This window comes from Macaca mulatta, chromosome 16, assembly GCF_049350105.2.
Source record: "Macaca mulatta isolate MMU2019108-1 chromosome 16, T2T-MMU8v2.0, whole genome shotgun sequence".
NCBI lineage: Eukaryota > Metazoa > Chordata > Mammalia > Primates > Cercopithecidae > Macaca > Macaca mulatta.
In genome coordinates, this window is record NC_133421.1 from 90,755,513 (window position 1) to 90,783,405 (window position 27,893).

The 27,893-nt window shown below is 60.6% G+C and overlaps 1 protein-coding gene across 1 annotated transcript in view; it reads left to right on the forward strand.

Annotated features, from left to right (window-relative positions):
• Positions 1–27,893, forward strand: part of BAIAP2 (BAR/IMD domain containing adaptor protein 2) — a 79,305-nt gene that overhangs the window by 27,503 nt on the left and 23,909 nt on the right. Inside the window, 3 exon segments of the mRNA XM_077973294.1 lie at positions 19,065–19,126; positions 19,885–19,956; positions 20,677–20,814. Of these exon segments, the coding sequence (XP_077829420.1) occupies positions 19,065–19,126; positions 19,885–19,956; positions 20,677–20,814 (272 nt within the window).

The window sequence follows — 27,893 nt, forward strand, 5'->3', positions numbered from 1 at the left end:
GCGCTGGTGGCTTAACTGGTTTGGAGTTGGGGGAGGGAGACGCCCCGTGTTCAGAGTCAGGGCCTCACACCGTCCTCTTCCAGCTCCACCACTGCTGTGTTCAGGGCCATCTTGGTGCTGATTTTATGTGAGTGTTACTTTTCCCCGCACTGCAGGCTCTGGAGATGTTTGTGCTGGGGTGTCAGGAATTTCCTGAAGGTATCGTTCCTGTGGTGGAGGGTCCTGAGAGGCTCGTGAACAGCATCACCCATGATTGGGAGTGGTGTGCAGCCTCTGGGGGCCACAGGAGCAGGGACCTGGGCAAGGACTGCGGGGGTTAAGAGGAGGGGCGAAGGAGAGGGGCAAAGGGTATGTCCAAATGTGTGAGGTGTGAGGTGGACAGAAACAAGAGGCTTTTGCAGAAATATGAAAGGTCTGGAGCGTGTGAGGCGGGCAGGGCTTTGAGGAGCCCAGGGCCTTGTTGAGATTCCAGGCTTGGTGCCACAGGAAGATGGATTTGTGCAACCTGCCTTTCTCACTGCGTCTTAGGTCCTTCTGTGTTCTTGCCACACGCAGATACATCCGTTTTCACTGCTGTAGAATATTCCATGTACGTGTAACAGTTTCTTTGTCCTCCTCCATGAGTCATTGAGTTACCCCCGGTGAGTTTTTCTAGATGAGCTACTCCGAGGGGCCTTGAGGCTGAGCTCTCCTGCGGGATGAATTCCACAAGGCCCCGTGGGGTTGTGCGGCAGCCAGTTGTGCGATAAGTGAAGGAGGCGTGCGTCTTACTCCCCGGGCCGGGGCCTCCGCGGTTCCTCTGGCAGTTTTTGCTTTCTGTGTTTGCAGGCTGTGTTATTAAGCGCGTGTGTGTGGGTGTGCCTTCTCGATGAGCTGAGCCCTGTTACCGTGTGGTGGCTCGCTCTGGCCCGAAACAGTCTTATTTTTGGTTTGGTGTTGAGTTTGTTTCCTGTTCTTCCTCTTCAGCCCCGGGGACGTTGCTCATTTCTGGTCACCTTCTCTTCCAACTGTCCTTGTTGCCCCGGGATAGGAGGATGGAAGGTACTGTCCCTGCTGTCTGGGAATGAGCCAGGCCATCAGTGGGTGGAGCCCCTCCCAGGGAGGCAGAGCACTGGTCTGTGCTGGGGTGGAGGTGCTCGACTCAGATCAGCCCTTGCTTGGCCGGGAGGTGTTTTTCAGTGATTTGGTCTTGATACCCGGCCGAGCAGGGCCCCAGCCTGTCCTCTCTTTGCTGGTCTCCCACCCAGGCCTCTCTGGGTGTGGCCTTGTGGCCGTGTGGGGCCAGGGTTGCCACGCAAGCAGTGGTGCCAACCCTGGCTGCCCTCCTTCCTCCTCATTCCTTCCTGCTTTCATTCTTCCATTCTTCCCACCTTTTCTTTCCCATGTGGCACCTACTCTACTCACAGGGCAGTCTGCCTTTAGTCCTGTGGGTCTCTCTGTACCCACAGCTCTGGGCTGGCGCCACCCACAGCCAGGGAGGTGGCCTCGGGCTATGTAGCCCTCATGGGGAGGTCCTGTCTTCAGCCCCGTCAGGATGACGGAGGATTCGGCTGCACTGAACCCCGGCTAATCACTTGGGTGATGCTGCCCGCCCCCCCTTTCCCTGCAGAGCCCTGCGCTCTGTTCTTCCTGGGAAGAGTGAGGGTCCCGGCGGCACCCCGTCACTGTGGCCAGGAGTGCTGCTCTGAGGGGAAGAGTGAGGGTCCCGGCGGCACCCCGTCACTGTGGCCAGGAGTGCTGCTCTGAGGGGAAGAGTGAGGGTCCCGGCGGCACCCCGTCACTGTGGCCAGGAGTGCTGCTCTGAGGGGAAGAGTGAGGGTCCCGGCGGCACCCGTCACTGTGGCCAGGAGTGCTGCTCTGAGTGAGCCTCAGGTCTCCGGAGCAGGGAGCCGGCCTTGGCCTGCGGTAGCTTTTGTGCTTCTGAACCAGAGCCTGGCCCGGGGGGTGAAATCCCAGAGAGTCCTTTTTTGCTTTAAATGAGCAGCTGGGGCTGCCCCTTTGTTCTCTCTCCTTCTGGAATGAGCAGTGGCTGGGTCAGAGCCGGCCTTTGGTGCCGTGGGTCTTTCTGTACCTGCGGCTCTGGCCGCACGGCGCACAGCTGGGGAGGCAGCCTCGGGCTTTGTGGCCTGCAGACCTCACAGAGGGAAGGGCCTCCGGTCTTCAGTCAGAGGTGGTTTTCCCTGCAGTGAGAGAGTTTCTGCAGTTAACTCTCAGGGCTTTGCTTTGATATGGAAGTGCTTAGTCAGGGAATGGAGTGGCAGCTCCAAGTTCCGGAAGCTTCTCACAGCCCTTCTAATCCCCTAGCCGGCAGCCACCCACACTCGGCTGTCTGCTGGCTGACTGGTTTTCCAGTGCCCGCCATGGTGCTTCTGCTTTCCAGCTCCAGCAGGTGTAATTCCGGGGCACGCCCGCCGCGCTCACAGCCCCTGACCCAGTGCCCGGGTTAGACTTTTCCCAGGGGCATCGGGTTAGACTTTTCCCAGGGGCGTCTGCTCCTGGTCCTCTGGGGTTTTGTGTTTGGGTTGACTGGCAGCTCGGGGAGATTGAAGTGGCCAACTGGATCTGAGTCCCGTAGGCCAATCCCTGTGGCCCAGGAGCAAGCCTGGCAGAGGTGACCCGCGGGAGGGCAGGCCCAGCCTGGTCACAGAAGCAGTGCTGTGCGCGTCCCAGCCCCCTGCAGGGGCCCAGGGTCCTGAGCTGAGAGCCTCGGGAATCTGGGGAATTTGCTAAGATGTGTGAGTGGCTCCTCCTCCTCTGTTTCAGGCCCCTCCGTGGTGGCTGGCACCACCAGGGGCTGGTGTGGAGACCCAAGGGCGGAGGGCAGGGCAGGTGCTTCCCATGCCGCTGGGCCGTAGGGGTGCCTGGGTTGACGTGGCACTGGTTCTTTCTGCGGGTGGAGGGCAGCTGTCCAGTCTGCCTCACCAACAGCTGTGGTTTGCAGTGCCCCGGCACTGCACTCCTGAGCACGCCCCTCCACCCACTGCTGCTGGCAGCCGCCTGTGGCCCAGGCCCTCTGGCTCCCCCACCCGAGGCTGGAGTGCACAGAGCTGGGTTGAGCCTGAGCCTATGCTGGCCAACGGAGGAGGCAGATGGGGGGAGCAGGCCAGAATCCCAGTGACCTGGGGTCCTGGTGCAGTGTACACACCTGGGCAGGTGATTCTAGCACTGTTTGCCAGAACCCTCTGTATGGAGAGAGGGTCACGTAGCTGCCCTTTGGCCTGGCTTTGTAGGGAGGCTAATGTCGAATCACCCTGTAGAGCGTTGTCGGCTCTTGAGGACGGTGCCACGTCTGTAGTGAGGGGGGCTGTCATTGCAGTGAGCGGGGCCACACCCTCCCCAGGAGAGAGCACTGCACTTCGTGTGGCCAGACCCACACGTCCAGCCTGCCTCTGTCTGTGTGGTCAGAGGCACATGTCCAGCCTGTCTGTCTGGGGCCCTGGGCCTGTTGTGTTTCTTGTCCGAATGCTCTGTGGCCCTGCCATGGAACACCTGAGCCAGGCTGTCTTGCTCAGCCCTTGCCCATCTCTGGGGGCCTCTGGTCTGTTTTTTTTTCTTTTTTTTTTTTTTTTTTTTGAGACGGAGTCTCGCTCTGCCGCCCAGGCTGGAGTGCAGTGGCCGGATCTCAGCTCACTGCAGGCTCCGCCTCCCGGGTTCACGCAATTCTCCTGCCTCAGCCTCCCCAGTAGCTGGGACTATAGGCGCCCGCCACCTCGCCCGGCTAGTTTTTTGTATTTTTTAGTAGAGACGGGGTTTCACCGTGTCAGCCAGGATGGTCTCGATCTCCTGACCTCGTGATCCGCCCGCCTCGGCCTCCCAAAGTGCTGGGATTACAGGCTTGAGCCACCGCGCCCGGCCCTCTGGTCTGTTTTTGTCCTTTGAAGAGGCCGCTGTGTACCCGCTGGTGCCCACAGCATGCTTGTTTGTGATCACAGGACGTGTGTGTACCTGCTGGGTGCACTGGGCCTGTGCTCTGCCATCTGCCCGGCATCCCCGGGTGCCCGGGAGAGTGGCAGGAGCTCCCTGTTGGGCCAGCCTCGGAATGAGGATGTTAGCTGGCGGGCGGCATTGTCCCTGCCTGAAACTGTGGGCTGGATTTAGTCACTGAGTCACTGAATTAAGGTGTGGTCTGGAAACTTCCTGTAGCTGTTGGCTGCAGTGCACACCTCGCTGCCCAGAGTGAGGCGGGTGTTCTCAGTGCCCGCTGGGAGAGCTGGGGCCTGCGGCTCCCACGGGTCAGGTGCCCCTCCTGTGCCCACAGGTGTCAGCCTCTCTCTCAGAGGCATGGAGTGGCTACCTCCGTGTGTGCAGCATCTCTGTCTCTCTGAAACATGGGGGCCTGTGCAGAAGAGAACGTCCTTGGTCATGTGAACCCCAAGGGGCCTTTGGGGCTGTCTCCAGTGGCTCCCGTTGGCCAAAGTGTCACTCACCTGGTAGGGCCTCCTGCTCTCCGTGAGACCAAGCAGCTTGTCCGGCTTTGTCACGGCCCCTCTGGGCTCAGGCGGCTCCGTGCACAGTGCACCCAGGAGCCCAACCTTGCTCCAACCTGCCTGTACCTCCCTCACGCCACACTATTCCTCGCTCCTTACAGTAGGACACGGGCAGGGGTGCTCCAGAGACAGCCACCCGAAGAAGCCACCAGGGTACTTGGGGAGGACTCTGCCCTGGGCCCTGCCTCCCGCCCCATGGGGATCGTTCAGGGCCCACCCTGCCCCAACCACCTGTTCGCAGAGGCAGGCGCGTGCTCCTGCTTAACTCTGTGGGGACCCACCAGCGCCTGAGCGGGGGAAGGGGGCGGGGGGGCCTTGTTCTCTTCTGGCTGCAGCTAGGGGTGGCCCAGCCCTGCCTGCCTACTGACAGCTTTGCGGTGCAGGCTCAGCTCTTCGGGGAGATTAGCAGCCGTCCTGATTGGATTGGCTGTGTTGCAGCCTCGGCAGCCAAGTGTGGGCCCCTGGTCTGGCTGCTCGTGGTTTGATCCTGAGCCGTTTCCTGCTGGTGATCAGTAGCTCCAAGCGTGGCCGGCAGAGGGGCTGCTGGAGTCTCACTCAGCGAGAGGCTCTGAGGCCCGGCTGGGTGTCCTCTGCTGGCGTTGCTGCTGCTCTCTTTGGCCCAGCATCACAGCGGGAAGGCACCTTTCCTCCCTGAGCACTCACGCCACAGCGTCAGGCCTCAGCCGGCCAGAATAGGGAGGACAGCTGGCCTCTCCCCTGCGATGCTGGGGCCGCCCGTCCCCCAGGTGAGGCACAGCTGATGGCACCTGCCATCCCTTGGTGCTGTCACCAGTGCTCCCTAGGGAGGGAAAGAGAGGAGCCGCTCAGCCTTCCTCCTCAAGCCAGGAGCTGCTGAGGTGCTGGCCGCCTCCGATGGGGCCCCACAGAGTGTTGGCCACAGGCCGAGGGCCCTGGGGGCACAGGTGCTGGCCCTGGAGCGTCCGTGGGCAGATGTCTGCATCTCTGGGGTCCTGTGGGACGTGGGTCCTGTGCACTTTGGGTGGTGCCAGTTGGCGGAAGCGTGGGCATGTCAGGCCTGACAGACACTGGTCACAGCCACCCAGGGAGATGACGGCTGGCGCTCTCAGGGCGGCCTCTGCTCCTGTTTGCATCTGGTAGGGTTTGGAGCCAGTCAGTGGTTGGGAAACTCCCAGGAGCGATGTTCCCCCTTGGACAATAATCAGGGAGCACAAATAGGCGAGGCTGGTTAGGAGCAGGCCACGCTCACGGCATTGGTCTTCCCCACGGACATGCGTGAGGAACTGGAGGTCTGAATGGCTTCTGTCCCCTGCAGAGCAGCTGTCAGAGAGGGTCTGTCCCCAGAGGCCAGGACCCTGGTCAGTGCCATCCGGATCACAGGTGTTCTTTTGGCCCCAGGTGTAGGAGGGCAGCGGTGCAGGGTCCACACCAGAAGCCGTTCTTGAATCCTCGACCCCCAGGATCAGTGTGAGACAAAGCCCAGGACCTAGGGAGGACCCCACAGTCAGCAGCCTCAGAGACAGAGCCAGGACCGGAGCCCGTCTCAGGGGGCTCCACTCTTGTGTCCCCTGTCCCCGCTTCCCTGCCCTGAGGAGGGTGCCCCCAAGTCTGGTACTGCAGAGAAGGCCACCTCGATGGCCCCTTGGTTGTGGCTACTGGAGGGCCTGGGGGACTCCAGTTCTGTGGAGGGGTCTTTCTCAGGTTGGGGGGCCATATCTGGTTGCCAGTGCCTCCGTCCAGCCTTGAGTTCTGGGCTGTGGGAGGCATCAGTGGGTTCCCTTGTCCACAGTCTGTGACCGTAGTCCCAGACGTGCTCCTGCATGCCCATTGCTGAGCTCCAGCTGTTCCAGGCTCCACCACTCCCCAGTCACACATTCGACAACTTGTCCGGCACTGGGCCCCGTAGAAACAGCCAGGACAGGGTCTCAGCAGCCCTGGGGTGGTCCTGGCGGCAGGGGCTGGGCTAAGAAGGATGCGCTGGGCCCTCCGGCTGTCCCTGCTGTGCTTGTTTATTTAAATGTCTGAAGGGCAAACGGCAGAACATCACCTTCTGGTAGCTCTGAATGGTGGGTCCGCGGGCGTTTGTGAGAGTCGCCTTTGTACAGTTTATACATTGGAAGCATTTTTGTAATTGTTAGCAGTAGTCACGTGCAGGCAGTTGCATCACCGCAGGGCTGACTGGACTGTGTCCCAGGCAGAGACTGAACACGTGCACGCACCCAACCAGAGCACGCACGCGGGCACGGAGACACACGCGTGCACAGATAGTCCTAGGTCCAAGTACCGAGGGGCGGCGCTCATGCCGCCCCATGGAGTGCTGGAGGGGTGACAGGGAGACTGGCCCCTGGTAAGGTGGTCAGAGAGACTGGGGAGCGGTCCACGGGGCGGCCCTCTGAACTGCCCACCTGGCTTCTCGGCAGCCCCTGCTCATGGCCATGGGACTCTGTGGGCAGCTGGGGTCCAGGGCTGGCTTCAAGGACGCCTGGTGGGAGTTCTCGAGTCTGTTTCCTGCCTCTGCAGTGGCCCCTTCCTTTTCGGGAGGTGCAGTCTGCGAGGCCCCTGGAAAAGCCTAGGTGGGGGGCACAGTTCCCCGTCCATGGCAGCTCCCTCTGCCCACTCGGGGTACCCCCCCCGGGGCTGTCCACTCACGAGCTTGCTCTGGCCAGCACGTTTCTGGGCAAGGTTCAGTTCCCCTCCCAGCCTTTCTGTTTTCCCCGGACCTGTGGGAGCCGTGCCTAGGGCACCTTGGGAGGATGCCGTACCGTGGGACCTGAACAGGCAGCGGAGGTGGCCGGGTCTTTGGAGGTGCACTTGTTGTACCCAGGAAGATTGGAGAGTTTTTTGTTTTCTTGTTTTGGTTTTTTTTTTTTTTTTTTTTTTGGCGGTGGTGGTTTTTGTTTATTCCCCTTTTTGGAGACAAAGTCTCTGTCACTCAGGCTGGAGTGCGGAGGCACAGTCACATAGCTCATTGCAGCCACCTGGCCTCAAGTGATCCTCCCACTTCAGCTTCTGAGGACCCAGGACTACGGGTGTGTGCTGCCACGCCTGTATAATTTTTAAACTTTTTATAGAGACAAGATCTCGCTTTGTTGCCCAGGCTGGTCTTGAACTCCTGCACTCAAGCGATCCTCCTGTCTCGGCCTCCCAAAGTGCTGGGATTACAGGTGTGAGCCACCGTGCCCGGCCAGAAGTTGGTTTTGAAAGGCACATTTGCCCATGAAGAAAGGAGCAGGCTCTGCTCCAAGCTGTGGCCTGGGTCTGCCCTCCACGCTGAGCGGACGTCCAGGCAGCCTCCGGGCTGGGCATTGAGTGTACTCTGCCGGGAAACCTTGATCGCTCGTGGCCAAAAGGGAGGTGGAAACGTGAAAACTCCTCTGCCCCATCAGACCTTAAATCTCCGTGCGGACAAGGAGGAGAAGGCGCTTTGAAGGGAGGAGAGGTAGGGAGCGGTGCTGCGGAAGAGTTCCTGGTGGACGCGGGGCCGGAGGCGGCCCCGTCGCGCCTTTCCCCCTGCAGCTGTGGGAGCTGGGCTCGGCCTGGTCTCTCAACTCATGGAGAGAAGGTGTCAGGTCAGCTCAGCCCCCGCAGAACCTTGTCTCCATTCCTGTGTGTCACGTAGGGGCCCTCTGCAGCCCCCATTCCAGCCGCCCTGGGTGGATGGCTACTGACCCTGGAGCCCCCCGCCTGCCTGGGACGCTGGGAGCGTGTGAGCAGATTCAGCGCCAGAGGCCCGGGCAGGCCTGAGAGTCCTTGATCCCAGTGTGATGGTGCATTGCTCGTCCAGGGCCCATCCTCGGAGCCGGTGATTTGGAGTGGTGGCTCAGGACAATGGGGGTGGGTGACGGAGGGCAGCCTTGGCCTCTGCTCTCCCTCCACCCCCCATCCAAGATCTGAATGCTGACCCAGCCTTGACACCAAGGTGGCTCTTTGGACTTGCTTGGTTTCCGAACTGTGTGTGGGGAAGCAGCGTCGGCTACCGTCATCACCATGGCAACACAGGCATTGATTTTTTTCCGTTGGTTACTCCCGGCCACATTCCGTTTTTGCCTTTTTTGTAGATGGGAGAAGAACTCTACTTCTCCCAAGGAGAAGCTGGTGGCTGGAGGGCAGCAGAGAGAAGGGGCGGGAGCAGGAGCCACCCCCGAGGTGGCATCCCTGGGCTCTGGGTCAGCACTGGATCTGGTCCTGTGGCCCCTCTGGGGGCTCTGACAGCAAGCTGTCCTGTCAGCCCCCGGCCTGTCCTTCCCCGTGATGAGCGCGCTCTGTTCGAGCCCTGCCCAGGTGGGTGGTGATGAGCTCTCGAGGTGCCTTTGGGCTCCAGCAGCCACGAGGATATTTGAGCGTTGTGGATATCTACTTGAGAAGGCTCCGGAAGGTGATGCATGCTCGCGGCCAGGTTGGAGCAGCTGACCTCTCACACAGAGCCCCTGAAGCAACAGATATACCCAGGAAACGAGTGTTTCTGTGCCCTCGGTATCCGCTGGCCAAAAACAGCACGCTGACCACTCGGTAGCAGCGCCCATCACGTCCCTGAGCCTCTGTTTCAGGGACCCAAGTCCCGCTCCCGGAAGACTCAGGGCGAGGGTCAGATGCCTTCTCTGCACCCTCCCATGCCCCCGCGAGCTGTTCTGGCTCCCACACTGCCATCCGAGCTCTGTCCAGGAGGCAGCCAAGAATTGGAGCAGTTCCCACGCCAAGTAGGGCCTAGTGGGTGGCCTGTTCCCTCCTCCAGTGCGGCACACACAGGCGCCGTAGCATGCAGGTCTATGCCGGTGCAGTCTGGGGCATCTTGTTACATTTCCTTGCTGCCCTCCCCCCTTCTCTTCCGTGATCTTGCCCACCCCTCCCCCTCTGCTTCCGCCACCCCAGCCCTCCCAGTCTCCTAGTCTCCTGGGCCAGCATTATGGCTGTGCTGCTCTTGTTGCTTCTCCGTCAGCGCGCCCAGGCAGGCTGGCGTTCCCTGTGGGCTGTGGCTACCATGCCCTCCCCAGCTGGCTCCAGGCCTCTGAAGCTCGTGGAGGGTGGGCTGGGTCACCTGCATTCCACCTGCCCGAGGGCTGCCACTCCCTTTTCCCAGATGGCTGGAATGCCCCAGGGCAGAGACCTCCTCAGGCTCCACCTCGGTCCACAACAATGTTCCTTGATTCCCTCCAGCTTCCTGCTCCTTCGGCTCCTCCTGCACAGCCTGGCCTGACTCATGTAATCAGGGAACAAGAGGAGCTGTCCTCGGCGTCCCTATGTCCATGCCTCGTGGCCGCCTGAGCACTTCTCAGGGTCCAGTGGAAAACTCTCCTGCCCAGTTTGACGCCCACACTCGTCAGTTTCACCTTGGTGCCAAGAGCAGAGGCTCTGCTCTGGGCCCCACTTGGGCCACAGCCTCCCAGCCGTCTCCTCATCCCCACCCTGGACTGGCATTTCCTGAATTCCTGGCCCCTGTCCGAGAAGGAGGCTGCCTTCCTGGGAGAGCTGTGGCTGGTGCCGACCCAGGTCCGTGGGCTCTTCCACCTTTGCAGACACCTGAGCCCAGAGGCCCCTCCTCCCGCTCTGAGCACAGGCGGGCGGACGCTGTCTGGCAGCCTCTGCCTTTCTTTTGTTTTTCCTGACCTCTTCACCCAGCATGCTCTGCTTAGAGGTGGGTGTATGAGAAGGGACCATGGGTGTTGGGGTGGGGCTGTCTGCTGTTGGCAGGTGAATGTACCCCCAGTCCTTGCTCTGGGGCCAGGCTGTCCTGTGGGCCTCACGGACCCAGTTATCTGTGGTCATGAGCCTGCACCTTACTGATTTAATCCCAGGTGTCAGGTACGAACATGCACGCTTCCCTGATGAGAAAGTGGCATCTGGCCTGGAGTCCCTTCCCACAGCCCTGAGTATTGGGCACCTGTCACCTCCAGGACATCCCCCAGCCAACAGATAGGTGGCAGGTGGAGGGTTCCTGCAATGGGGCCCTGGTGGCCCCAGTGGGTTGAAGCTCCCTTCATAGGTGGCATGGGGCCTTCCATCCCCATAACCCTCCAGTGGCCCCTCCCCGTTTCAGGGCTCAGCACCCCTGCTTCTCAGAGATCGAAGCCGCCATCTTGGACCTTCCCCACCGCTGCGTCCCAGCCTCCTGTGCAGTCTCTTGGTTACCCAGGAGTTTAGAGCTTTTACCACCTGGGGTGCCTTTCAGATCCTCCGACCTCTTGGTTTGTAGCAGCACCAGGCCAGGATGGGGAGGTGGAGGCTGTGCTGTTCGCCTCACCCTGGGCTCAGCCAGGGCTGCCAACCTTCTTCATGGGAGCAATCACCAGGCCCGTCTCCTCGGGCCGTGTTTTGGTAGAAATGATCTTTTAACTGGCAAAGCGGAGTGTTAGCTGAAATCATCATGACATGGCTGTTTATGCTCCATTTGGGATTCGGAGTCGAGCATTTGGGGACCCTCGGGCAGGGTCTGAGCTGCTGTTTGCCCTCACAGATGAGGATGAGGGTCTGCACAGATCTGCCTGCAACACCAGCCTGCAAGCATCCGAGGCCCAGGCTCCCACCTCCCCCAGTCTTTTTCACTGTGTCTGAGATTCACGCTCCCTCTCAGCCTCTTGTCATTCGCAGACTGTAAGAACATGTTGTATTTTCTGGAGTAAGAAAAGTCTCAAATCTTTAAAATGCCACTGTTGTGAAAGCCGAAGTGCGAGGGGCTCTTCTAGGTTAAAGGACTGAAGACGCCCAGAACCCCAGAGGAAGGGTGAGAGTCCTCCGGGCGCTGGCAGGCGCCAGTTCCTCGTCACTCACAGTGAAGCCCGTGTGTGACTTGTCTCAAGTGCTGATGGAGCCGTCTTCCAGGAGGTGGAATGCTGATTTGTTTTCCTAAAATGAGAGAGACTAAAGCCACGTGCCAACCCAACACAGCAGGGCCCTCGATGAGACCCTGGATCAGGGAGGAGCTTGTCAATGGCATCATCGGGCCATTCGGGAGCATGGTGTGTGCTGATTAGAAGAGGGTGCGTCTGTGGTAACCTTCCTGTGTGTCAGAACGGAGGCGTGATGAGGAGGCAGAAGGTCCTTGCTCTTAGGACACAGCTGGAGTATTGGGGGCAGGGGCAGCATCACATTGATGTCTGCAGTTGAGTCTCAAGGGGCTGAAAAAAAGTGCCTGTGTCTGTGTGTGTGCACAGATGCGTGTGAGTGCCTGTGTGTGCACGGGTGTGTGTGGGTGCCTGTGTGTGCGAACACGGATGTGAGTGCCTGTGTGCGAACACGGATGTGAGTGCCTGTGTGTGTGCGAACACGGATGTGTGTGAGTGTGTGCATGGGTGCATGTGGGTGCCTGTGTGTGCATGCACGGATGTGTGTGAGTGTCTGTGTGCATGGGTGCATGTGGGTGCCTGTGTGTGCATGCACGGATGTGTGTGAGTGCCTGTGCATGTACCTATACATCGCAGAAAGAGTGTTGAAGCCATTGTGGCAAAGCGCGCCACCAGGGAACTTCAGCAAAGTGAATGGGTGTTTGCTGTACTCTTCCTGCAACTTCTCTCCAGGTTGGAAAGGTTGGGCTGGGAGAAGAAGAATGTAGTTCTGTCGTCTTCTAAACCGCAGGGAAGAATGGGCTTGGCAGAGCCATGACTGACAGTGCTTTCTGTCTCCTTCACCTTCCCACTGTGTTGAGCCAGAGCCATTCGTGGGAACCCCTGGGTGTGGTTGTGAAGCCGGCCTCCGCTCAGCTCACCCGCAGAGCCGTCTCCAGCCACATTCATTCCGGCTGTTCCCGCGTTTGGCGTTGGGGGAAACTTCCTGGTGCCTGTTATTTGAAGCTGGCGGCCAGGTCTGCGCCTCTGCTTGGTCTGGGGCATCTTGTGGCCCGTCCTTGCTGCCCTCTCTCTTCCGGGACCACCCTCACCTCCCTCCTCACCCCTTTCCCTCTGCTTCCAGCCTCCCCGGCCCTCTGAGTCTCCTGGGCTCAGCAGATGACCACCCAGGGCATCCCCGGTTCCGCCTCAATCTTTGAACCGTGTGAAGCCATCAGAAGCTCAGCCACCACGTCGAGTGGGCTGCCTTCCGGTGGGCCGCTTGTCCTGCCGTGCCGTCTTCAGGGATGAGCGGTTAATCCTTCTTGTTCATCTGCTCACTAGACACAGCTGCGTCAGAGCAGTGCCTGCCTCCTTGTGGTCCTAGCCTTGTGGGGAGCTCCTGTGAGAGTGTCCTGAGTGACCCTCTCCAAGGACCTTCCCTCCATCTGCCTTTCTTGCTTTTAACCCTTTCAGTGCTATGCATATCACCACACTCCCTCTGTGTCCTTCTCCCTCAGGCAGGGGCCACTTGGAACCCTAGGGCAGCCTTTGGTGGGTCTCAATTCTTGCTCCTCCCCTCCGTGGGCACATTCGGGCCCCCGGTACTGCCCAGCCTTTGCACTGGCCAGCCCTGGGTTCTGTGTGAGGCCAGCCAGGCACTGCCACCCCTGTCCTGGCACAGAGGTTCTGCCAGGGTCTGTGCATGCTTTTGAGGGTTTGCTGAGAATTTTTTTTTTTTTTTGTAGTGGTGGTGAATAAAATACATAAGGCGGAGAAGCAGAAGCGACCGCACCCGGGTGTTCCCTCTTGTTGGTCATCCTGAGGTTTGGCGGAAACCGGCTCCTGCTCGGGTCAGGAGGCAGCGAGGCAGACGCTCCCCAGAGTACAGCCCGAGAGGCCTGGCTGCTTGGCTGGGGGCAGCGCTGAGTCTCAGGTCCTGCCGGGAGGCACAGTCCTTCCAGAATCAGCCCCTGTCACCATCTGCAGCTTAACTCATCCGAGTCTTGCTTTATCTTCCCTGTGAACCAGGTCCAGCCTGAGGCAGAGAGGAGATGGCAGGTGGACACCTGGGAGGGCTCACTGAGCTCTGCCTCGCCATCAGGGGAGGCCCCATCTAGGTTGTGGAGGATGCTTGAGAGAGCCCCGACGTTCTGACCTCCCAAAACGTCAAGGGTGCTGGCAGCGGGTGAGACCCCACAGTTTGCTCTGCTCCCCGGGGCTCTGCTTGCCAGGAGACGTTTTGGCTGTAAGCAGGCGAGAGCACCTCCAGAACGCACATCAGGAAGACAGATGGTGTGCAGGTGGGGCTCAGGGCTGCCATCCCCTGAAGCTGCTTCTGAAGAGCTGTTGTCGCAGCAGCTCTGTTAGAACAGGCCACACGGGAAACAGCCCGCACCTCTCAGTAGATGCCGAGAGAAACGTCTGGTGTATCCGTAGGGTGAAATTATATTCAGCCATAAAGGAGGACAGGCTGGGCGTGGCTCATACCTGTAATCCCAGCACTTTGGGAGGCCAAGATGGGGAGGATCACTTGAGGCTGGGAGTTTAGGACTCACCTGGGCAACACAGCAAGACTGTGTCTCTGTCTGGAAAAAAAAAAAAAAGGACATTCTGTGGCTGAGCGCAGTCACTTGCACCTATAATGCCAGCACTTTGGGAGTCCACTTGATCCCAGGAGTTCAAGACTAGCCTGGGTAACATAGACCCCTTGTCTACAAAAGTGTTTTAGAAATGAGCTGGGCATGGTGGCACACCCCTATAGTCCCAGCTCCTCGAGAGGCTGGGGCCAGAGGATCCCTCGAACCCAGGAGTTGGAGGCTGCAGTGAGCCATGACTGTGGCACTGCACTCCAGCCTGGTGACAGAGTGAGACTGCTGTCTCTAAAAAGACAAGAAGGAGACTCTGAGGCAGGCTACACCGTGGATGGAGCTTGAAGACATTGTGCCCAGGGAGAAAAGCCAGACACACAGGGTCCTGTATGATTGCAGTGATGTGAAGGGTTGGGAATAGGCCACTCTACAGACTGGTTCCCTGGAGCTAGGGAGCAACTGCTGGGGGCCATGGGTTTCTCTTCGGGGTGATGAAAATGTTAGGGCGGTCGGTTAGCTCAATTGCTGAGCTCATGGTGCTGATGCCACGGTCGTGGACTCAATCCCCGCACCAGCCACAGTCCCAATTTCTTGGCCGGGTGCGGCGGCTCACGCCTGTAATCCCAATACTTTGGCGGGGTGGGGTGGGTGGATCACCTGAGGTCAGGAGTTTCAGACCAGTGTGGCCAACATGGTGAAACCCATCCCTACTAAAAATACTAAAATTAGCCGGGCTTGGTGGCAGGCGCCTGTAGTCCCAGCTACTCAGGAGGCTGAGGCAGGAGAATCTCTTGAACCTGGGAGGTGGAGCTTGCAGTGAGCCGAGATCGTGCCACTGTACTTCAGCCTGGGTGACAGAGAGACTGTCTCAAAAAAAAAAAAAAGGTAAAAATGGTGAATTTTATGTTATGTGAATTTTTCCCAATTAAAAAAAAAAAAGCCCAATGTTGGGAGGACAGATGCTTGGGCTTCCTGCCCGTCCTGAGGCTGGTGGTGCTGAGCGTGCAGGTGGCTGGGGTGCGGGTGCCGTCTCAGGTGCGAGCCAGGCACTGTGGGTGCGGGTGCCGTCTTGGGTGGGAGCCGGGCACCGTGGGTGCGGGTGCTGTCTCGGATGGGAGATGGGTGCTGTGGGTGCGGGTGCCGTCTTGGGTGCAGGTGCCATCTTTGATCTGGGTGCTTTGGGTGCGGGTGCCGTATTATGTGGGAGCCGGGTGCCGTGGGTGCAGGTGCCATCTCGGATGGGAGCTGGGCGCTCTGGGTGCAGGTGCTGTCTTGGGTGGGAGGTGGGCATTGTGGGTGCAAGTGCCATCTTGGAGCTGGGTGCTGTGGGTGCGGGTGCTGTCTCGGGTGGGAGCTGGGCATGTATGCGGCTGTTGGTGTCATCTCGGGTGGGAGCCGGGCGTCTGCCTTCCTGAACTGCAGCCTCCACTCCTCTCTGACTGTGCTCTCCCCTGCTCCAGGCTGGCAGCAGATCTTGAGGATGCAGCCTCTGGAAGCCCTCAGGGCTCCTGAGTTTTGGGGTGTTTGACCTCCAGCCTGCTCAGCCCCGAGTCAGCCTCGAGCTGTAGGGGTGGCAGGTCCCTCTCCTGCAAAGTGGGGTGACAGTCCCATGCAGGTCGGGGTAAGACCTGCGGGGAGCGAGACCGGGCTCAGCCTTCAGGAGAGATCGAGGGCTGTCGTGGGGTCTCACCAAGCTCTGTTGGGATTCCAGAAAGGAGCTGGGGACTCAGCAGATGGAAAGGCCCCTCTCCGCCAGGTGCTCCCCCCAAGCAGAACCGACTCGAGGACAGAAAGATGCTGGCCGGGCACGCCTGGGGCCTGGGCTCTGCAGCCTCACCTGACTCAGGTGCTGTTTTCTCTGCTGGGGAGCAGGGGCCCCAGCCAGGTCCTGAGGCAGCCCTGTCCTCATCATTGCGCTCAGCCCGTCCACAGGAGGCTGGGCTCCCCAGTCAGTCAGTCCCGTGGAGCGGGTTTCAGTCTCAGCCTGGCGACCGCCCCGTCCAAGGTGGAGGTGGAGCCGGTGGGGTGAGGCCCACGGTGACCCCAGTGCGCACCGGCCGCTGCTTCGCTCATGGCATCCATTGGTAGACGGTTGAAGAAAGAGAGGCCTCATTTTCAGGATGCCTGTGTGGTTTTTAGACTTTCATCCCAAAGGAAACACATCGCCCGTGACTCCCACATGTGCTCCCTTTCCTGCCCTCCGGTGCTCCTTCCCCTCCTCACTCCCCAGCACCCCTAGGCAGCCCTGGGCCAGTGGTGTGAGCTGCCCAGAGCGGGTTGACCCATCAGCCTGGGTGCGACACCGCTGCACTCCCACACCTACATCCTGAGGCGTGGCCACCTGCTGTCCATCACCCCCAGCACCCCAGATCCCTGGATCCTTCCGACGGTGATGGCTCTGCCGGTCTGTTCTGGCTCACGTGCTGTGTGCCCTGGCCCACTGGCACTCAGCTTACATTTGAACCTCGTCTTTTGAGTTAAGGACCCACCTGTGCTGTGGACGAGATGTGGGCTTCCCAGTGGGTGGGTGGCATCTGATAGGTGAGGCTGCTTCGGAAGCCTGGTAGACTGTCCCCCAGCAGGGTGGGCCTGGATAAGTCTGCCTGCCACATGGGAGGGAACGTGGAGAGATGAAGAGATGAGGGAGCCCAAGAACTCAAGGCCTCACGTCTCACCCCGGGGAGGCTCTCGATGGCTCTGACCTTGCTACTCCTTCTTCAGGCCCCTGAAGGACACAGGGAACTGCAGACAAGACTTAGTTGCTCAGCAGAACTCACTACCCCTACCGGTGCCTCTCACTGCTGATCTTAGGGTCTTGGAATTCCTTAGGGGTCTGGTGCTTTACGTGGGAGCTGTGTTGGGCTGACCGTCCCTCCAGCCGGCATCAGAGCACCCCGGGGGTTAAGCGCTGGTGGCTGCACACACAGTCATACTCCCAGCAGGGGCGCCTGCAGCACCTCGGGGGTTAAGCGCTGGTTCCGGACACGTTCACACTCCATGCCCACGTGGTTTCCTGCAGCTGCTTGTAAGATGCAGTTTAAAAATTCAACGCGTGGGATGATTTTGTGCAGCCGCCGCTCGAAGCTCAGGGCGGGCACACGCCTGGTCTGTGCAGCTTTGCCTGGGCCTCCCCTGCGTGCGCACCAGCTGCAGTGTGGGGCTGGGGGCTCGGGCTGGCGGGGATCCTGGGGTGCACATTTGAGTATCGCAGCCACACGGGTGGGTGGTGGTGATCGTCACCTGACCAGAACCCCCTGAGAAGCTCCACATATTTTTTTTTCTTTTTGGATTCAACAGTCCCTTTTTAAAAAGATTTGCTGTTCAATGTTGTCTTCCAGATGTTCCTCTTGAATCCATTGTGTGTAGCCTTTTAAGGGAATACGTGCTTGTTATTTGGTCTTGACATTAACTTATAATTTAGGGCTGCAGAATGTGGCGAGAGCCAGGCACGGTGCTGCATGCCTTTGATCCCAGCTACTTGGGAGGCTGAGGCGGGAGGATCCCATAAGCCTAGGAGTTGGAGACCAGCCCGGGTGACATAGTGAGACCCCCATCTCTAAAAATGAAAAAAACGGAATATGGCAAGAGCCATGCACAGTTCAGCTGAGTTGTCTCGGGCCTTTTGCTTCACCTCTTTGTGAACTTGCAGGCCCCCACCCCAGGATAGGGGGCCGGCGACCTCGCAAATGCTGGGTGCTTGTGGGCACTCTGGGGCTGAGTGGGCACTGGCCAGGGCTCCTGTCCCATGTGGTGCTGATGGCGGGGGTGGGTCTCGGGCTCTGCTGATGAGTGTCAGGGCTGGGTCCTGGAACCCAGGCTGGCTGCACCTCTGTGGGGCTTCTGGCTTGCCAGCCCCATGGGCTGGTGGTGTGGACACCTGCTGGCCTTGGCGACCATGTCTCAAATGGGATCACAGCTCCGCGGGAGCTCTGGCAGAGGGAGGTGGGAAGGCCGTGCTCCTGTGTCTTCGAGGCCTCGACCCCTCAGCTCCTCTCTTCTTTGGTGGAAGCAGGTGGGGATGCAGCAGTGTGGTGAGGCCCTTACAGAGTGGTGGCTCAGGCCCACATCAGGGTAGCCCAGACACCTGTGCCTCTGGGGCTGCCCCCCACAGGTGGACTCGAGCCGGGTGTCGTCGATGTCCAGGCTGGAAAAGGCCTCTGATGGCCGCTCACCCCTTTGCCGCCACGACTTTGATTTCTTTTTTTTTTTTTTTTTTTTTGAGACGGAGTCTTGCTGTGTCGCCCAGGCTGGAGTGCAGTGGCGTGACCTCAGCTCACTGCAAGCTCCGCCTCCCGGGTTCACGCCATTCTCCTGCCTCAGTCTCCCGAGTAGCTGGGACTACAGGTGCCTGCCACCACGCCCGGCTGATTTTTAAAAATATTTTTAGTAGAGACGGGGTTTCACCTGTGTAGCCAGGATGGTCTCGATCTCCTGACCTCGTGATCCACCCGCCTTGGCCTCCCAAAGTGCCTGGATTACAGCGTGAGCCACCGCGCCTGGCCTCACGATTTTGGTTTCTTAATCTGCATTTTTGCTCATGGGCCGAGGAGACATCAGTGTCCCCAAGCGCTGCCCGTGTGTCCCCAGGGCCCTCAGCGATGGCAAGGTGAGCCCAGGCCTCCGTGCACCAGGGTGGCTGCCTGGTGAGCCGATCCCATGGGGCCAGGCCTCCTCAGACCACCGTGCTCCTCTGGGGCTCAAAGCGGAGATGTTGGGTGAAGTCTCAGAGGTGCTGTGGGTCTGCAGCCTGGGTAGTGAGGCGTCTTGGAGTCAGAGCGGCCTGTGCCCAGCGCGTGCCCATGGATGTGCCCCAGAGGAGGTTTGCACGCTGTGGTGTGGGGTCTGCAGACCGTCTGCCTGGCCTGAGGTGGGAGGGTTGAAGCTCTTGGGTCTCTGCGAACGAGAGTCGGATGTGTGAAGACGTATGTTTGCGCTCACTGCCACTCACTGTCACGCCTGGGGTGAGGCACACACGGGCTCTTCCTGTCTCTTGCCTTTGCAGAGACTCAAGGTCCGTCCCAAAGATGCCAGGCGTGCTGTGCATTTGAGGTCTGGAGTCCCTTGTCATTCTAGAATTTTCTGTTTCCTCTTGGTGTCCCCTCTCCACCCTCCCTTCTGGCCCTGACGCCCCTGGGGCCCTGTTGCCTGTGGTCACCGGGCTTCCCTGGGTGGCTGTCAGCCCAGAGTGGGATGATGGTGGTGACTGCGGGCACCTGACTCCCTCCCCTTCCTTCTGCCGTTCTTCCCAGGAGACGTTCTTTTCCAGATGGCGGAAGTCCACAGGCAGATCCAGAATCAGCTGGAAGAAATGGTGAGTCCCACCCCCAGCGTGGCCCTGCGAGGAGGGGCAGGTGCAGTGGGAAGGCTGGTGCCGGAACAGTCCGAGCTGTCCAGCCACACTCAGAGGCAGGGAGGGACCCTGGCTCAGGACACAAGTCATACTCCAAGGAGGACGTCGGAGAAAAGGGCATGGGCCAGACCGGGGCCGCATGCTTCGCTGCCACCACAGCCAGCCACGACACGCTGGGCTCCAGGGAGAGTCCTGGTCGCAGCCCCAGCCAGACCCCACTCCTGCAGCTCACAAGGCAGCCAGGCAGACTTCCCCGGCCTCTCCGACTATAGGCAGAGGCAGACCCCGGACAACCAGAGCATGTTGCTGGCGGTTGGTTTGCGGCATCCTGTCTAAAGCCAGGGGTCTGACCCTGGTTTCAGTTCGGGTTCATGGACCCTGCGACCTCTCGGCCTGTGTCGCAGTGATCCCTGGCATGGGACAGCAGAGGAAGCAGGGGACAGCTGTTTCTGTTGCCCTTGTGAGAAACGGAGCCCTTATGGCTGTCGGAGGCGAGATTGTCCCACGTTCCAGACTTCTGTTCAGCACTTGCTCCTGCAGTCCCCTGGCTCCATAGGGCGCACCTGGCCATGCAGAGCCATGGCCCGTCAGTCAGGGGGAGGGGCTCCTACACAGCCGGGACACCCGGGGTCTCGTGACCGTCCGCCCTGGCCCTGCCCCCCTCCTGTTCTGCGTCCATGTGTTGGAGCTGACGGCTGATGTTTTCTCTCCATGTCCAGCTGAAGTCTTTTCACAACGAGCTGCTCACGCAGCTGGAGCAGAAGGTGGAGCTGGACTCCAGGTACCTGAGTGTAAGTGCACCCTGGCCGTGCCTGCTGGGGCCCTGTGCCTGGGCTCCAGCTCTCCTGAATGCCTGTCGCTCCTTCCCTCGGCCTGAAGGCTTCCCACTTCCCCTGAGCTCCCTGTCCGCGTGGGCCCCAGCTCTGACTTCATTGTCCATTTGGGACCGAGTGCCCCTGGTGTGCCCCAAATGCAACCTGTGGGTGAACCCATTGCCTCTGATGTCCCGTGTGCCCAGTTCATGCCTCGGCTTTGACCACTTGTGGTGAAGCTGGTGCCTGACTCTGCTGCCCGGGAATGCAGGAGCTCCTTCTTTGGCCTCTGCAGTTCCCTGGGCTCTCGGCCCGTCCTGCCTCACTGCCACTCCTGTCAGCTGGCAAGAAGGCTTGGGCCTGAGGCGCTGCTCGAGGGTTTGAGAGTCATCCCTGGCTCTCCGTGGTGGGCGGGAAGGGTGGGCCTTGGCCAGTTTTTCAAAGTCTGATTTTCATCTTCGGGGACCAGAGAGCTGCCATGGGGTGGGGTGGGGTCGGGCTGAGGGCTCAGTTGCGCTCTCCACAGCTCTGATTTGCCGCTGAGCATGCGCAGCCGGAGAGCAGGCCAGGAGGGGAGCGTCAGGGCTGCCAAGGGGACCCTGCTGCATTGGGCTCATGGGCCTTGGTTTTGTTGCCGGGGGGACCCTGCTGCACTGGGCTCATGGGCCTTGGTTTTGTGTTTTATTGTTTGACTCTCAGGCTGCGCTGAAGAAATACCAGACTGAGCAAAGGAGCAAAGGCGACGCCCTGGATAAGTGTCAGGCTGAGCTGAAAAAGCTTCGGAAGAAGAGCCAGGGCAGCAAGAATCCTCAGAAGTACTCGGACAAGGAGCTGCAGGTAGGCCTGCGACCCCCGCTGTGGTGCCTCTCGCTTCTCCTTGGGACTGCTCACCCCTCAGCCCTCCTCGTCCACGGAGAGTGGACAGCAGCCCCCCAGGGGGGGATCAGACAGAGGCAGGCTGTGTGCCCCTGGTAGACCTCAGGAGCAGTGGGCCCGATGCCCCCAGGCCAGCGGGATGGTCAGCTCCACCTGTGGGGCTCTGTCCTGCTCTCTGCAGCCTTCCAGGGTCGCTGGAAGGTTCTTGGCCAAAGGAGCAGAAACCCAAATGGAGTCCTCCCACCTCTGTTCCCCCGATCCCTGCCTAGGAGTCAGGTTCCAGTCTGTTCCTCTAAGGAGTCAGGTCCCGGTCTGTTCCTCTAAGGAGTCAGGTCCCGGTCTGTTCCTCTAAGGAGTCGGGTCCCGGTCTGTTCCTCGAAGGAGTCGGGTCCCGGTCTGTTCCCCCGATCCCTGCCCAGGAGTCAGGTCCCAGTCTGTTCCTCTAAGGAGTCGGGTCCCGGTCTGTTCCTCTAAGGAGTCGGGTCCCGGTCTGTTCCTCTAAGGAGTCGGGTCCCGGTCTGTTCCTCTAAGCGGCTGTGGCCGCTGCCCACAGGGCTGGCTGCTCAAGGCAGGTGGTACTTCAGGTTCCTCGAGGGAGCGACTTCGGTATTTTCTCTCACCATCCCGCCAGTGTCACCGGTGCATGCTGAGTGGGCTAGGACTTAAGATGGTCTCGCCGATGACAGGCACGGCCTGATGTGTGTACACCGGAACCTGGATGGTGCCTGGCACAGGCCAGACCCAGAAACCCCTCGCCCACTTGCTGGGGTCATAGTGATACAGATGAGAAGGACACACAAAACAAGATGCCCAGTCGTTTGTAAAAGAAAACAGGAAAACCCCTGGCCAGTCACCCAGGTAGAAGCTTCTGGGCTGCACCCTGGGGCGGGCAAGGTGTGGCTGTGGGTGAAGCCCGGGCCTCCAGGCCGCTCCCTTCCTGCTGGCAGTCAGGTTTTCAAGCCTTGGCAAGCCCCGCACACACCTGCCCGTGTGCGTGTGTCTGCGTGTGTGTGTGCCGCGATCTCCTTGATGCCAGATGTGGGTGTTCATGAATGCCTGTGGCCTCACCCTGGGACTGGAGGCCGGTGCCTGCTCAGAGCCTGTGCCCCGCTCACTCCTTGACTGCAGGGAAGCCAGGCAGGTCTGCCCATACCCTGCAGGCCAAGCTGGAAGATTTCCAGCGTGGGGTCGCCTGGTGGAGCAGGATCGGCCCCAAAGGAGAGGACGGGACTGGGCCAGGGGCAGATGAGAAGAATAAGTGAGAGTCTGTGGAAACAGCCATATGGGGGTCCCTCGGGTGCCCACTGCTGTCTGCAGCCTCCCACTCAGGCACGCTTGGTGCACAGTTGAAGGGACGCGACTCAGGCCGTTCTCTAGGTGCCCTCCCCTCTCCAGCCACCTCTTCCTGTGTCCCCAGCCTTTGTTTCGATCCTGTTTTTCACTCCAGGTAAGCTGTGGTGGGTCTTGTGATCCTTTCTGTTTTACACTCTGGGCAGGCTGCAGTGTTGGGTCTCTCCATGATGGGCCCATCGTGGAGGCCTTAGTATTCCTGCCTGAGGCTGCCGCAGCGAGCCTTCCTCCAGCTGTTTCTGCGCACAGATCCGGAGCAGTGGGAATAGGGAGTTGAGGAGGAGAAATAGGTATTTGTTGGTAGAGCCTATGTCTATTTTTCTTTTTCCTCCCACCTTGGAGCATTTTGCAACTTTGCTTTCTGAAGACTTAAGCAGCAGACGGCGCCCCCGCGGCCTGGAGGGCCGTAGCTTCCTCCCGGCAGGCCAGGGCAGTGCAGGTGTGAGCCACCCCTGAGCACCCAGGCCGGGTGTGAGAGCGTGTCTTAGAGGGAACTTTCCTGGGAACGTCCCTGGCTTGGGGTTCTGGAGATGGGGATACTGAGGCCAGCCCACTGAGGGTTCAGCTGCCTGCTAGGGTCCAGGGACCTGAGCTCTCCTCTCCCCTTGAGGCACTGTGGGTTTTTGCTAACGGCCTTATTAAGATATAATTCACGTCACCAGCAGTTCACCATTTTGCGGGCACAGCCCAGTGGTTGAGTGTTTGCAGCTGTGCGTCCATCACTCAGTCCATTTTAGAGCACTTTCCAGTCAGCAGTCACCCCTGTGCCCCTGGCTCCACCAGTCAGCAGTCTGCCATCGGCCTCCGTGGGCTCGCCTGTTCTGGAATCCCACAGCGTCCGACCTTTGGTGCCTGGTGGCTCACGTGGCGCGGAGGGTTCTCAAGGCTGATCGTGCAGTAGCCTGCGCCAGTCTCCCCCCACCTCTTACTGTCGGGGGCCAGCGTTTCTTCCTTTTCGTGGCTCAATTGTGTTCCATCGTACGGGTACTGGAGGCTCCGCCCTGCTCAGGATGAGGGCCCTCTCCCTGGCACAGCCGGTATTGTCCTGTGGCTGGGCTCCCTGGGAGCCGGAGATCATGGCAGGGTAGCATAGGGCTGGGCAGAGGCAGAGGCTAGGGGCTCTTGGAGCCACCCCCCTCCCTCCTGCAGTCTGGAGCCAGAGGCCTGAGGCCCCCACGCAGTCATCCTGGCCCTGCCTCACCAGCTCCCTGGTTTCCAGGTGCCCTGCCTCCCTCTGCCAGGCCTCTCCCTTGAGGAGGGCCCTGACCACACACCCGGCCTCCGCCTGCCCTCCACGCTGCTCTGCCGTGGGCCCCGGGTGGTGGGATTTACTCTCGAGGCTGTGTGTGCACAGCCAGCTCCTCAGCCCGTCCCGCATGGGGGTTTGGACGACCTTTTTGCTGATGGCTGGTCTGTTTGTTTGCTGCGTGTCCTGGCACTTGGGGTCTGTTAGGGACCATGGTGGTGCCTCAGGGGCCCTGGAGGCAGGTCCCATCTGTTCGTCCCACGGGGGCTGCGAGCCACCTCCAGTGCCTCAGCGGACCCTGCATTGACTGGCCCGAGGGTCCCCTGATTTGCAGCCACAGGGGGCTGGACCTTGCGGTGACTCAAGGGGCCTTGGCCCTGCTTCAGTGCTGTGGTCCACGGTCTGGGCAAGGGGCTGCCAGTGGGTGCCCCAGGTGCTGTGAAACATTTGATAACAGAACTAAGGTGGCAGGTGGCGGGGCTTACCCTGGGGCCCCTTGAGTGCCCTTCCATGGTAAGTCAGGTGACCCAGTTTTGGGAGTAAGCCATGGCGCCTGTTTCTCAGGTGGGGGACACCCGATGGCTGCCACAGTCGTCACGAAGCCCGCCCCCCTCATCCGCAGGAGGGCAGGGGAAGGGGGAGGGGGTCGTGGCCCTCCAGGCTGTCTGTGTCCTGATGGGCCAGAACCAGGAGCCCGGCAGGGTTCTGAATGAGGGCAGCGTTCCTGTCTGTGGCTGTGAGTTGCCAAGGCAGATGGTCCCCGCAGCACCTGTGAGTGGGTCTGGGCGAGGGCCGTGTGGGCGGGGAGGGCAGGCAGGGCTCCGAAGCATGTGGTGGGTGGAGGCTGCAGTGGGTGTGAGGTAAGGTGGCCCAGCAGCTCCCCTGGAAAGGCTTCTGCCACCTGGTGCAGAGACACTTGGTGAGCCTCATCTTCCTGGCCTCCCAGGGCGCCTCCTGGGAGATGTACGAAGCTGGCCTTTCTTCCCAGGTCCCAGGCGCCCTGCTGTGGCTCCCCAGCCCTGGCTGAGTGACCTCCTTTCTCCAGAACTTGCAGCTGCTCCTCCCCACTCACCAGAGGACCTGTGGGTGGCCCCAGGCTGGCCTGTCCCCACCCGGGCACAGCCTCAAGGCCCTGGTGTTAGGCTTAGGCTTGGATCCGGCTCTGTCCCTTAACGGGTCACGTGGCCACAGCAAGCACCAAAGCTTCTCTGAGCCTCAGTTTCCCTGTTTGTGAGGGGGAATGTCCTGCCTTTCTCCGTCTTCTGAGCACTGACAGGAAGGGCTGTGGACCTAGGACAAGCTGGTGTCGACCTTCTCACGGTGCCTGCGTAGGGAGCTCTCCTGGACCGACCTCTGCCTCTGTTCCTACCCATCTACCTGACCTTCCTCTGTTAATGGGAGATGGGGCTACAACTCTTAACCACACAGGTGTTTTATTTTTGTGATTTTTCCTCAGTCACCGAGTTCCTTTGGGAAGGGCTAGGTCTCGTATTTCTTCTGCATCCCGCTTGGTGCCACGCACAAACGGGTCATGCAGCAGATAGCTAGTAAGTGCTAAGTGGTTTCAAAACAACGTTTTGGGGTGGGAAGCAGAGGGAGCCACGGCCCAGTGTGCTTTCTGCTCCCTAGTGGCCTGGAAGCCCAGGAGGCCAGGCTGGGAGCCGTCAGCATGCCCGGCCCCACATCTGAGTTTGAAGGGGTGGGGGACTTGGTATGTGACTGTGCACACCCCCCACTGAGCTGCAGGGAGGCTGCTGCCACCATCCTGGGGTGAGTCCTGGGGTGAGTGCCGGGCTGCCTGGCTGGGATGTGCTGCCGGCCCCCCTGGGGTGTCTACTTTAGGGTGTAGCTGCTGGGGGCCCAGCCATTGCACGTCCTCTCCACTTCTGTAGAGCTGGGGAGCTGGGCTGGCTGGCCCCACCCACTTGTGCAGCCCTGCCCCTCCAGTGCCCTCCACCCTGCCCTCACTTGTGTGGACCCACCACTTGGAGCAGGAGGCCCTGCCCCTCCAGTGAGCCCTACCCCCCTTATGTGGCCCCACCCCCAAACACAGGCCTCCTAGCTGGGCCTCACTCCTGGCCTGCCTGTCAAGAGCTACTGTCCTGGGGCCTAGAATGTCAGCAAGGTCCTGGCGGTCACAGGGAAAGGGCCTGTTGGAGGCACTCTTGGGGGAGAAGCAGAGGTCCCTTCACTACTGGCCTCTCCATTCCTAAAGCGGTTGGTTGCTTTCCAGCTGTTCTGCAGACCAGCCCAGTAGCTGCACCCCACGCTGGGGGCAGCCCAGGGGTGTCTACCCAGAGAGTACGGCTCATGGTGCTGCCCTGGAGATCCTGCCTTGGTCCCTGGGCCCACCTGCACCCAGCTCTTCTAGCTGCCTCCAGTGTGTGCCCTGTGGGGTCACTGGCAACCGTAGCAGTTGTCCCCAGTCCTGAAGACCCTGGGAGAGGCAGATGTGCCCACACCACTGGGGTGTGGGGCAGGAGTCTGGCCCATTCGGGCTCCTGGGGCTGCCTTCTTGAGCAGACGGGGGGGCAGCTGGGCTGCTGGAAGTAGAAGTGACGCCGTGTAAGGGTGGCCTGAAGCCAGCGTCCAGCCAGGGGCGTGTGTAGCAGAGCAGAGGCCTCCGCGCGGTTCCCAAGCTGTCCCTGCCATAGAGGCCTTTCCCTTGGAGACTCTAGTGCCCCTGGGGAGGCCCTGCATGTCTGTCACCTGGTAGTCTAGAGCTGGCTGGGGCCTGGCTGGTGGTGCAGCCGAGTGGGCAGTGCGTGCAGGTGGAGGCTGTTTAGGGAGCTCCGAGGGCTGGACGGGTGCCCCCGTCCATGGAGGTCCCCCACCTCAGCTGCCGCTGATGAAGGGGGAGGTGGTGCTGGTGCCTGACTCTGGTCTTTGTGGGTGCAGCATGCTGTGTCGTCGTCAGATGTGGGTTCCCTCAGCGACCCAAGGGCTGGGTGTCTCGAAGTGATTGCTGGGGTCCCCGGTGGGCTCAGAAACCTGTCGCCAGCTGCACCCCACCTGAGCTGCGTGTGCGGAGCGCTGGGCTCCTGGGAGCTGTGAGGCTGCCGGGCAGCAAGGCTGGGCCCGTGGCACGTGTGAGGGGCAGCTTCATGCTCCAGGGTGCCCATGAGGCCGAGGCCGCCGATGCACACTGCCCTCTCCCACTGCCAGGCTCATCATGAGGCAGTGGCCGGGCCTGCCGCATGAGCTGAACCAGGGACACACCACACCAGGCCCTGGGGGCAGAGGTGGGGCTGCAGGGAGGGGCGGGCGGGAGGTCAGCCAGGCCCTGCCCCAGAGAGGCAGGTAGAGTGGGTTTCTCTGTCTGCCTGCCAGGGTGCCCTCGAGTGGGGCTGGGCCGGGGAGCCTCCCGTGTTCAAGAACTGCGTGTAATTGAGATGGTGTTTTGGGATTTCCATGAAAGGAAGTAATTGCAGTTATAGGTCAGGGCACCGGAGTCAGGAAGCATTTGGGACGTTTGTTAACTAGGACAGGAGAGCTTATGTAAGGGGGTATGTACAGCCTGCTGGGCCAGCGGTGCCCTCACTCCCGGGTACTGTGGTCATTGCCACGTTTGCTGGACCAGGTGCTGATAGATGTGCCCATCCGTGTGGAGGGGACGGTCTCCATAGCACATGGGACACGGTGGACACGCTGGGGCAGAGGACACCTTCTCTGTGATTTATCAGTGCGTCTGCGGGGCGGGGTCACAGCTTGGTCCAGCTCCTCCTCCTCAGAACAGAGGGGTGTGGCCATCTCCACAGGGCCCGGAATGGGGCCCAGAGCAGAGCCCAGCCTGTGCCCACCCCTCAGGGGCATGGAGCAGGGCACGGGGGACACATCCACATGCCCCATCCTGCAGCTGGAGCTCAGGGTGGGAGGGGAGTGGCCCACCTACTCCCTGGGCTGGGCTGTGGGCACAAGGACCTGAGTGTGGGGAGGAGAGCCCCCGCCCACTGGATGCAACTTGTCCTTCCTGACCCGTGTGCACTGAGGGTGGGGCAGACCCAAGTAGTGTTGGGGCCTCAAAAGTCAGTGCTTGTGCTGGGAGTGGTGTGGGGCAGGCCAGGCCCCTGCTCAGAATCGCGCTGGGCATGGGCTCGACCCGCTGGCCCTGGGATGACCCTGCTCAGCCAGCTCTGGAGGCTTCCTCAGCAGCCTGAAGCTCCTGCTGCAGAGGAGGGCAGCGCTGCCCTGCCCACTCACCGCCTCCTGGGACTTTTCTGGGCAGAGATGCCCGGGGCTACAAGGAGAGCCAGGGTTTCTGCTGGGTCACCTTCCCCTGTTCCCTTTCTGCGATGATGGGGGAGGAGGCAGGTGAGACAGGTGCAGCCCTCGCTGGCCAGTCGTGAGTGAGGAGGGAGAGATGGCCCCGTGTTCTTGGGGATGCTGCCTTCCAGAGACCATGGGGGCTCCAGAGCACCCGCAGGATCATCCTGAGGGTCCTGGG